The sequence below is a fragment of the Anthonomus grandis genome, chromosome 3 (assembly GCF_022605725.1).
Source record: "Anthonomus grandis grandis chromosome 3, icAntGran1.3, whole genome shotgun sequence".
Taxonomy (NCBI): Eukaryota; Metazoa; Arthropoda; class Insecta; order Coleoptera; family Curculionidae; genus Anthonomus; species Anthonomus grandis.
This window is the reverse complement of record NC_065548.1, coordinates 729,196-740,102: the sequence shown is the minus strand read 5'-3', so window position 1 is coordinate 740,102 and position 10,907 is coordinate 729,196. Positions and strand designations below refer to the sequence as shown.

Below are 10,907 nucleotides of genomic sequence, written 5' to 3'. Positions count from 1 at the left end.
CACCAAACATGGACAATAATTAATCAATTTAGGAATCATATCGGTTTTATTACATTACCCGCAATGTATTATAAATTAGTTAAGTAAAAAGTAATAATACAGCAAAAAAGGTCTTAGTTCAAAAAAATTGGAAAGAAATTTAATTAACTATAATCACTTAATTAGAATACGTCAATAAAAAAACACTAGACTTTTTCTTGCTGCTGTAAGGCCTTTTGCCTATAAGAAAACAGATCCTTGACCCACTTTTCCAACCTCAAATCGGGATCGCCGAACAAACCGTGATGGAAAATACTGTCGGGTTCCACCTGTTCCATTTCCGGTACTTTGATGGTTTGCTTATGCAAATCTATCACGATATTGTCCAAAACTTTATTGGATTTATTGGAGGAGAATGATTTTTGCACGAACTTATCTTCATTGATCTGATCTAGGGCGGCAGCATCGATTGCTACAAGACTATCCGAAGAATCTTCGGCCATCGGGAACTTTGGTTTTGGTGGTTTACTCTTGAGGGTTTTCTTATTATTTTTGCTTCTGTCAGACTCGGGTGAACTGGAGGAGGACCTCCTTTTAGGTTTGGAACTGTACTCCCTGATGTAGGATTTAGATCTGGAGCGTCTTGAACGATACCTATCCCTGGATTTAGATCTTTTTTTCGATCTCTCTCTTGAGGGTGATCTACGAGTCGTACGAGACCTAAAAAACACATAATAATATCCTTTATTTGCCAACAAAATCGTATACAGGACGACAAAGCAACGTCATACAAAGGAGGATCTAGCTCCCATAGGGTACATTAATTTTTCTTATCTAGAATTCATAGAGGCAATATACTTATATAAACAAAATAACAAAATTTAAAATAAATATTCTAAATATCTAACACAAGTTAAAATTATTATCCAAAAGTAAAATTATAAAAACATTTAATCTGCAACCAGTGGTAAACAGCTTTTTTAAATTAGACTGTAGATTCAATGCTTCTATTATCAGCAGGTAACATTCTATAAGCCCTGATGGCCATATAATGAGAACCTCTTTCATAGTAAGCTGAATTATGCAATGGAATGCGGAGATCGCTTCTATGTCGTGTAATCATAGTCACATCCTCAGCGTACATTGCCCTATTCTCAACAAACAAATGATTGTGTCTCTTTACAAATAACACCAAGGAAGAAAAGTATAAGGAGGGAAGGGTGAGTATTTTTAGTTTGCAGAAGTAAGGTCTACAGGAAGTTCTGTAGGTCATGCCCAATAAACAACGAATGATACGCTTTTGCATTCTCAATATATCTAGAGCTCCTCTTGCAGATCCCCAGAAACAGATACCATATTGTAAGATCGATTGTACCTGTCCGAAATAAAATAGGCAAAGAGATACCTCAGACACTACATCCCTTAATCTTCTAATCTGGAATAAAGGTTTTTAATATGTTTCTCCCAATTTAAATTGGGGTCAATGTGTATTCCTAAGAATTTTATACTATTGGCTAGAGGGATTGACTGCCCACCAGACCACACAAGTAGAGATTCTGAGACAATATTGGCCTTCGAAAAATTAATCAACCCCGTTTTACCAGAGTTCAAAGACAACTTACTGTCCAGGCACCAGGTCCTCATGCGCTCCACTGCGGATGAGCAGCCCCGTGAAAGATCTGCCACTGTCTTTCTGGCAACTATAACTGATGTGTCGTCGGCGAATTGACAAATCATATCAGAAGGGAACAGCTCAGGCAAGCCATTGACATATAATAGAAAGAGCACAGGTCCCAAGATTGAGCCCTGAGGCACACCTCTTCCTATAATTTGGGGGCGGGAAAACGTTGGTGATCCGGAATGTGTCACACAAACTATTTGTTCTCTTTGCTCTAGATATGAACTGAGTAATTTAGATGCTGCACCCCTGATGCCATACCGTTCCAGGATGTCCAGCAGTAAAGAATGGTCAACCGTGTCAAACGCCTTAGACAAATCGAAATACAGTCCAGCTACACTGGCCTTTCTCTCAAGATTCTTCATAATATATTGTATTGCACTATAAATGGCCATTTCCGTCGATCTTTTGGGAACAAATCCGTATTGGTGTTTATTTATTATTTGATGGTGAGTTAAATAATTCATAACTATTTGATAGATAACCCTTTCAAATACCCTCGATATGGATGGTAATACGGATACTGGCCGATAGTTGGCAATATTCGTTTTTTCTCCCTTCTTAAAAACAGGCACTACTTTTGCCCGCTTAAGAGCAGAAGGAAAAATTTGGGTAGAAAGACTCTCATTGATCGCATTGGAAATGGGTCCGGCTAAGTGAATCCCAACAAACTTTTAGACGAATACCGGAATTTCATCCAAGCCAGAGGAAAATTTATTTGGAAGGTTCATCAATATCTTAAAGATATCCTGAGAATTAACGGGATTGAGAAATATGGTTGGATAATCATTATGCAAGTCATGTATATTGGAGTTACAGCTTTGTTGATGGTCAAGAGTAAAATGTTTAGCAAATAATTCGGTGATTAAAGCTGGGTTTTCAATGGACTGACCATCTTCCCTTAAAACAATATTGTTGTTAGTTTTATTTTTACCTGACTCAGATTTTATGATTGACCATGCTGATTTTATCTTGTTTTTTGAATTTTGGATTTTGTTATCATTTATAGACTTTTTATAATTTAGGCTTCACTTTTTTTAGTTTTAAATATTAAATATATTTCTTTATTCAAAGCGTCTTACAATATAAAACTTAAGTACATACATTGCACAGTTAAATAAATTGTAGGCAACAGTCAAATTAATTTAGTAAATAATCTAATTAATGTAATGTATGTCAAAATATTTTCAACAAAGAAATAATTGACAAACTATTTTAAATGAAAATTCCAATAAAATCACAAGTTTAGATAATATAATAATTCATAAATTCCTCAATGCTATAAGGTTCAATCTTAGAACATTGCAAGGACTTTCAGAGTTTAAAGCGTTCAATGTTAGATGCAAGACTTATTAAAAAATGGAATGCTGCTTTTTTCCTTTTTTAATTTTGCTGGTAACTTATTGAGATAAGAAATGCAAGTATTGGTTGGTATTTTCTCAGTAGCTGTCAATCTGTGTTAAGGGACATTATAGTTTAATAAGGGTGTATTATAATTTTGGTGTAAATGTTCAAATTTTTAAACTTTATGTTGATTTTTTACAAAGAAAATAATACCTACATTCAAAAATAAATAAATCATACACATTGGTAAATAAATTCATTTCTTTGAATTTTCCTTGACAGAAATCTCTATATGCCATATTTTCAATTGTTATACCTTTTGTGTAAGAAAAATAACCTTCAACATACTAGATCCACCCCAAAAAATTACCCCAAACCTTTCTGAAAATTGAAAATCTGCAAAATATATTATTTTCAGTGTTTTATGCTTAAATGCTTTCTAAGAATTCTTATAACATAGAGGGTTTAGTTTTTTGTTTAGTTCTTGTATATGTGTGTTCCAATTTAAGTTTTGATTTATATATATTCTCAGGAATTTTGTAGTGTCAGTTAGCAGTTAGTAACCCTTTAGAGTATTTACCTGGTATATGAGCTACTTCTAGATCTTCGAGACCTAGAATAGTGGTCTTTGCTTCTTGATGTTGACCTCTTAGAAGATTTTTTGCTCGATCTACGGTTTTTACCTGAAGAGGAATCGTCCGAAGAAGATCGGCGACGAGTCCTGTTTGAGGACCTTGCGGACCGTCTTTCCTGGTTATCTGAATCACTTGAATATCTACCCATACTACAGTAAGGATGTGTCGATAAATTATTATGTTTTTAGGCATATGTAGTTGCAAACTCACATGAATCTAGTAAGATTTTTTCAAATTACTGTGGACTAATACTTTTTATGCATATTTAACATGAAAATATTAAGGAATTTGCCCTTAAAACGCACAAGTCATATTAAAAAAGGTAAAAATGTAAACAAAACAAATTTACATAACCTCACTTCACTCAAGTCAAGCTTATTTGGTAATAATTATTAACAAAAGATACGTACGTAACAGTATATTGTGTTTTAAACGTTATTTTATTCGTTTATTTTATCTATTATGATATAAATTACAAAATAAACGCGTTTTGGATTTATTTTGAAGAAAATAATAAATACACAACAATCACAATCAGTGACAACAATGCTTCTTATATGTCACTATGTCAGATATTTGACAAGTGACAAATTGTTAAAGGGTTTAAACAGCTGATTTACGCATTGTTGTCTATCCTAACAAAACGTTTTAAAATATGCCTGATTTATTAGAATAAATTGATTAGTTATACTTTATCGGACTTCTTATTGAATAGAATAGACTAGTTATAACCTTTTTTAAGAAGCCGAGTCTTAGTTAACTTAATTTATTACTATTGAAAACTAAGTAAAATAAAATCTGGCAACGTAGTCGAACTTTAATTAGGCGACAGCCATTTTGTTTTCCAATAATCCGCACTGCTTTTCCTAAATTTCCGAAGGTACGTAACGAAGAAAAAAGTGAATTATTTGGTGTTTTAGGTGGTTACATTTGCAATTTGTTAGATACCCTTGGTAAAATCAACTATTTTATCCCTATTCAAGACATTTGCCCGCTAAAATCCACTTAGTTTTAAGTTCCCTGTCCATTGATTAGGTAATCAATTTTACTTTAAAAAAAAGCTCTGAAAAGCCCAAATTACATTCCATTTATTCATTATACCACTATATTATCGATTTTAAATGAATCCCTTTATATACCATATAATAACTCTTGATATTTATTACATAATGCACTCTAACCTCAAAAACAAACAACTCCCAGTGGTCTTGTTATCAGTATGCATATTTTAAAACCCAATTATTTAGCTTATATAATATATAGGAGCCCAAATAGGACAGTTCATACATTATTTAATGTAATAGTATAAAAAGTGGCAGCAGGTAGGAGTATATTTGTTTAACAATAACCATAGATATAGGAGCCCCTACAAGAACTTATAGAGTATTTTTTATAATAATAAAGCAATTTATTTCAATAGTACATCGTCCCATCATGGCTAACACCATGTTAGCTTTGACCACAAGGCACCTGATTAAAAATGTCATCACAAAAACTGCAGTAACCCAATCAGCTGCTATGAGCGGCACTGGAGGTTCTTTCACCAAAAAGCTCATCGGCAAAAGGGAAATCGTTGGATTTGGGTGGAACGGAGAGCCCAGTTACGGTGATAGAACTGATTTTCCATTCCCTGCTATCAGATGGAAGGAGCCCAATGCTGATATCTTGGTAAAATGAAGCACAAGGTGGTGTTTGTAGTGTGGTAGCTATTAATTAATTCTATTGTAGGCCCTAAGAGAGAAAGAGAAAGGAGACTGGAAAAACTTGTCCATTGAAGAGAAAAAGGCCCTTTATAGGGCATCTTTCAGGCAGACTTTTGCCGAAATGAAAGCTCCCACCGGAGAATGGAAATATTCCATCGGTGTAACACTTTTGTTCTGTGCCGTTTCCCTTTGGTGCTTCTTCGGTATGAAGGCTTTCGGTAAGTTGATTCAAATCTGTTAATTTTTTGTCATTTGTTTATGTATTAATTTTTTTGTAGTTTATCCACCACTCCCGGAATCCTTCAAACAGGATCACAGGGAGGCCCAGGCCCGTCGTATGATCGACCTGCACGTCAACCCCGTCCAGGGCATCTCCTCCAAATGGGACTACGAAAAGGACGACTGGAAGAAATAAATTTAATGTTATCCGGGACAGTCTGTATCCTACAGACCTCGTATTAGATTAAATTCTTGTAATAAATTAACGTTTTTAATTTTTAAGTCTTTTCCTTTGTGATATAAAGGCACAGGTTTGTATATCGTGAGAAGTATTAAATAAATGAAAATTTATGTTGTATTAAGTGTTTTTTTTTTGTAAACCTTCAAAAGGGCAATATTTTATTGATAATACAGACAGAATTCAGTAGAAATTCCTTTACACTAAGAGTTTTCAACAACCTTGGTATACAATTTCTAATGGAACGATGAAACTTCTAATCAATGTAAATGTTGGCGGTCATTTTGTTTTCACTTTTTTGACAACTCTCGTATGTATAGTTTCCATGGCCACGCCTCCCGGGCGAGAATCCACTCTCTTGATTGGCCGAAATCTGGCGGCCATTTTGTTTGAATTCAAATTTATAAAAGTGAAAAGATTAATTTAAGGCAATTTTACCTTGTATTTGTACAAAAATATATGTATAATTAAAAAAATATATATTATTTTTAATGTTAAAACATAAGAGACTAGTATAACATACGTATGAACCGGTACTAAAATTATAATATATTTTATAACCCTCGTATGTATAGTTCTCATGGCCACGCCTCCAGGACTGCTGATTGGCCGACACGTGGCGGCCATTTTGTTTAAATTCAAATTTACATAGGGACCAGAACAAGATAAATTTAAAGCAATTTTACCATAAAAATATATTATTCTTTTAATGTTAAAACATAACAGACTAGTATATGAACCGTTACTAAAATTATTTACTAACTCCTTGAGTAGATAAAATAGATTTCTTTAGTGAATTCCCTCTAGTGGCGTAAACACTTTGTACTGGTACAATTTATCGTCTCCATAACCATATAGCAGGCGTCCCACGCCATTTTCGTCGTAATATGGGTATCGGTATTTAGGCCTAAAAATTAAATGGAAAATTTCATATTTTCGCGCTAAAAAGACACCGCTGACCGGTTGTTAACGTCATCGACAGCGTTGTCAGCTCGTACACTAGATTTCTTATATTTAGAAGTACATTCACGCATTTTTTTTGTTAAATACTCTACTTATTCGGTTTTAAGTTTTAACTTGGTCACATCCTTAAACAAAATAACCCGTATCACAGATGTAAATAGCTCCACACTCGTGCGGAGCTATTTACATCTGTGCCCGTATATTGTGAGATAAATTCCCTATAATATTTGCAAACTGACAAATTTGGCAACGTTGCCTGAAACGTCATTCGATAGTTAAAAATTGTTTATATTATGATTTCTAAAACGGCATTACTTTTTTTAAAATAACGAGAAAAGCTATTATCTTACCTCTCGAAGTATTGAAAGTTCGGTGCTTTCGGTTGTAGGGCTTCCAATGAGACTGCACAAAAGACGGTGAGTAAAAATAATACCTAAAATTGCACCTTAATTATGTTCAAGAAAAATATACAGGAGGCCCATAAACAGCCTATTATTCAGTAATTAATGAATATAATCCCTTCCTAAGATAATTAAAAAAATGGGCAATGTTTTCTTTTTTCCTCTACGTTAAAAACTTACCAAAACAACTCGGTTATTCATGTTAAAACCACAATTTTAAACCTAAAAAGAAAGTCGTTTTACAATATTAACTTAAGTACTGATGGCGATACTGTGGTGGCACGTATATTCACTGAAAAGTGAAAGTTAAAACAGTAATTATGAACCAAGAGGGAGAACAGGGGCTGCGACAGCACAAACACTTATTATACTTTAATAACTATATTAATATCATAAATTTTTTGATAAAATACAAACAGTTATTAGGTAGTACCTTCCTTTAAAATGTCTCTAACTATTTAATTTCTTATTAATGAAGTCAGTAAATGATGAAATTTTCAATATTTGTCACCATTAAATATGTCCTAATAGTTGTTTGGTTATACAACACTTTGTAGGCTCCTTCATGGTCGAAACTTATAAATAGGTTTCAACCACTTTCGCTTTCCTTCTTGGGGCCAAATAAGTGAATAAAAGTCACATGTGTGCATGTACCTACTATGATATTTATTAAAATGAAGAATTTTATTGTGTGTACGGTGAGTGCAATTTATATTACATTTTAGGGAACACTGTATGTCAAATTTCAAAATAAACCTCCCATAGGGAAACAGTGAAAACATTTTAATTCTATTCTTTTGAATAAAGGATTATGCTTACTCACTGTTGCCCCTGATGTTAAATAAGAAAATGCGCTGGAGACTTTTCCATGCATTTCCTGAATGCCTTTAAAGACCAGGGCCTTTTCATAAAGACGGAGATCACAGAAGCAGTAATTTCTTGTGTAAAGGAATAATTGTTACCGATTTTTATTAATAAAAATATCCTAGATTTCACTAAAAACAAAGCTATTTTCTTAAGTTGTTCTTTGAATGATTGATATTGCTGATGTAGAATTTTTTTTTGATATAGCCAAGGCATTTGATTCTATGGATCATAAAGTATTTCTTTAGAAATTAAAAAGGTACTGGTTCAGGCTTCAGAGGTTCTTTTTTTTGTTCTGAGATTTTCATAGAAGTCTCTGGGAGCTGAATCTATTGCTATAGAAGTAACTAGGTTCCAATATCACCATATTATAAATGAATGACTAAAATGCTAAAAGTGAAGACATTGAAGTAGCCAACAATAACATTCAACGCAGCAAACTATAGTTGCTAATGTAAAATGTTTATTACTGACAAACTTGACTCGGTACAAATTTGAAATTTTTGTACAAATATTTTCTGGACCATTTGATTGGATATCTATTTTGGCATTTCTCAAAATATGTACAAAAAGTTTAGAAAAAAAATTTGAAAACTTGCAATTGGAAAAAAAAAAAATATTCATAACTCACGTTGCTTTTTATCTCTGTCTGTCTTTACACTTATTGCATTCCTACTACTTTTGCTGTGTTATTAAATTTCCAGTACCTCATCAATCATCTTGTCAAAATTTATTATTCTCTTTATGTAGACTACGTACTACACATAAGAATGATAGCAGAGGTTTTGATATTTGTAATACCTCCCTTACAAAAATTAAAAAACACCTAATACCAATCTTTACTCCTTGTACTCCTATATTAATCTGTCCTCGCATTACTGTTTAATCCCCCAATATATTACCTTGTTATATTTTCATAAATATTGTTAATTTTTGTGTTCGTAAATAAGCGAATTATTGTTACCTGCTTAATACCTACCTAAAATTTATTCTCCTGCTTTGTAATTGGGGCCTTTCTGTTAAGGAGGGTAATAAATATGTATTGAAACGCCCCCTATGTTATAACAAATTGCCCAAAAACTATTACTATACAATAAAATTTCAGATAATAGCAATTCTGTTGCTTCCCAACCCATCTAGGAGTGATCCGTTGACCCTAGTGAGGGATTTGGTGCAGTTCAATGTGGCCGGACATCCGGTTTTGCACAAAGAGGTGGAGTGGCCCTTCGATCCGGAAGTGGGTATCAGACGTTCCAGACAGTATCAGGAATTGAACGGACCATTGGGCGAATGGGCCATAGAACGATTGGGCTTGGGTATAGACGGTTACGATCGCGAAAGATTGGCGAAACAACGTGCCCGAGACGAGGGACATTTGAACGGGATCGATTATTTGACACCTTAATTTTTTTTATTTATCGTTCTGTTCCTAGAGATAGTTTAGGTCATTTTGTATATATTTATATATATTTTTCAAGCATTTAGGTTAAGTAGAGGTTTAGTAGGTTAAGTATGTAGTTTGGTACTAATAAAGTCATTTATTATTATTTGAGGTTATTCTTAATATTATTTTTAGGGATCTTGTTTAGATCAAAACTAATTTTTTCAGTTTTCCATGGCCTAATGGAGCCACTGGTTTTATGGTACAATAAACCCAAATAAAGAATCTTAGGGTTTCATTGCTTTTGTGCTTTTTATGGGTATTAAATGCAATCACATATGTGAGCAAGTTATGGACAGTTTTTGGAATTTTCATGAAATAAAATCATCCTGGAATAAAATTTTTTTTTTTCAAAATTTTGATTTTTTTTTTCAAAAATCCTGAAATAGGTGTCCAATCAATTTAAATGGAGAATCTGTATACGAATTTTCAAAAGTGTAGGTTGAGTAGTTTTTGAGTTATGGACAGTTTTTGGAATTTTCATGAAATAAAATCATCCTGAGATAAATTTTTTTTTCAAAATTTTGATTTTTTTTTGAAAAACGCTGAAATAGGTGTCTAATCAATTTAAATGGAGAATCTGTATACAAATTTTCAAAAGTGTAGGTTGAGTAGTTTTTGAGTTATGGACAGTTTTTGGAATTTTCATGAAATAGAATCATCCTGGAATAAAATTTTTATTTTGCAAAATTTTGATTTTTTTTTTGAAAAATCCTGAAATAGGTGTCCAATCAATTTAAATGGAGAATCTGTATACGAATTTTCAAAAGTGTAGATTGAGTAGTTTTTGAGTTATGGACAGTTTTTGGAATTTTCATGAAATAAAATTTTTTTTTTTCAAAATTTTGAATATTTTTTGAAAAACGCTGAAATAGGTGTCCAATTAATTTAAATGGAGAATCTGTATACGAATTTTCAAAAGTGTAGGTTGAGTAGTTTTTGAGTTACGGACAGTTTTTGGAATTTTCATGTAATAAAATCATCCTGAAATAAAAATTTTTTTTTCAAAATTTTGATTTTTTTTTGAAAAATCCTGAAATAGGTGTCCAATCAATTTAAATGGAGAATCTGTAAACGAATTTTCAAAAATGTAGGTTGAGTAGTTTTTGAGTTATGGACAGTTTTTGGAATTTTCATGTAATAAAATCATCCTGAAATAAAAATTTTTTTTTCAAAATTTTGATTTTTTTTTTGAAAAATCCTGAAATAGGTGTCCAATCAATTTAAATGGAGAATCTGTATACGAATTTTCAAAAGTGTAGATTGAGTAGTTTTTGAGTTATGGACAGTTTTTGGAATTTTCATGAAATAAAATTTTTTTTTTTCAAAATTTTGAATATTTTTTGAAAAACGCTGAAATAGGTGTCCAATTAATTTAAATGGAGAATCTGTATACGAATTTTCAAAAGTGTAGGTTGAGTAGTTTTTGAGTTACGGACAGT

The 10,907-nt window shown here is 32.5% G+C and overlaps 4 protein-coding genes across 5 annotated transcripts; 2 read left to right on the top strand and 2 right to left on the bottom strand.

Annotated features, from left to right (window-relative positions):
• Positions 1-27: 27 nt before the first annotated feature.
• Positions 28-4,182, bottom strand: LOC126734551 (serine/Arginine-related protein 53-like). 2 transcript variants are annotated; one of them, XM_050438235.1, is made up of 3 exons: positions 4,047-4,182; positions 3,582-3,785; positions 28-699 (listed from the first exon to the last, which is right to left on the bottom strand). In XM_050438235.1, the coding sequence occupies exons 2-3, from the start codon at positions 3,782-3,784 to the stop codon at positions 186-188; spliced, it is 717 nt and encodes a 238-aa protein (XP_050294192.1). In that variant the 5' UTR covers position 3,785; positions 4,047-4,182; the 3' UTR covers positions 28-185. The 2 variants fall into 2 exon arrangements, with proteins under 2 accessions (XP_050294192.1, XP_050294190.1); XM_050438233.1 differs by lacking the exon at positions 4,047-4,182 and adding an exon at positions 3,847-4,030.
• A 168-nt stretch (positions 4,183-4,350) lies between these two features.
• LOC126734552 (cytochrome c oxidase subunit 4 isoform 1, mitochondrial-like) lies at positions 4,351-5,916 on the top strand. Its single transcript, XM_050438236.1, has 4 exons — positions 4,351-4,516; positions 5,057-5,304; positions 5,365-5,557; positions 5,618-5,916. The coding sequence occupies exons 2-4, from the start codon at positions 5,071-5,073 to the stop codon at positions 5,752-5,754; spliced, it is 564 nt and encodes a 187-aa protein (XP_050294193.1). The 5' UTR covers positions 4,351-4,516; positions 5,057-5,070; the 3' UTR covers positions 5,755-5,916.
• Positions 5,917-6,476: 560 nt separating this feature from the next.
• LOC126734496 (uncharacterized) lies at positions 6,477-7,514 on the bottom strand. The gene is made up of 3 exons (XM_050438151.1): positions 7,341-7,514; positions 7,110-7,192; positions 6,477-6,703 (listed from the first exon to the last, which is right to left on the bottom strand). The coding sequence occupies exons 1-3, from the start codon at positions 7,359-7,361 to the stop codon at positions 6,586-6,588; spliced, it is 222 nt and encodes a 73-aa protein (XP_050294108.1). The 5' UTR covers positions 7,362-7,514; the 3' UTR covers positions 6,477-6,585.
• A 127-nt stretch (positions 7,515-7,641) lies between these two features.
• On the top strand, positions 7,642-9,571 carry LOC126734495 (uncharacterized). Its single transcript, XM_050438150.1, has 2 exons — positions 7,642-7,858; positions 9,130-9,571. The coding sequence occupies exons 1-2, from the start codon at positions 7,820-7,822 to the stop codon at positions 9,427-9,429; spliced, it is 339 nt and encodes a 112-aa protein (XP_050294107.1). The 5' UTR covers positions 7,642-7,819; the 3' UTR covers positions 9,430-9,571.
• Positions 9,572-10,907: the final 1,336 nt, after the last annotated feature.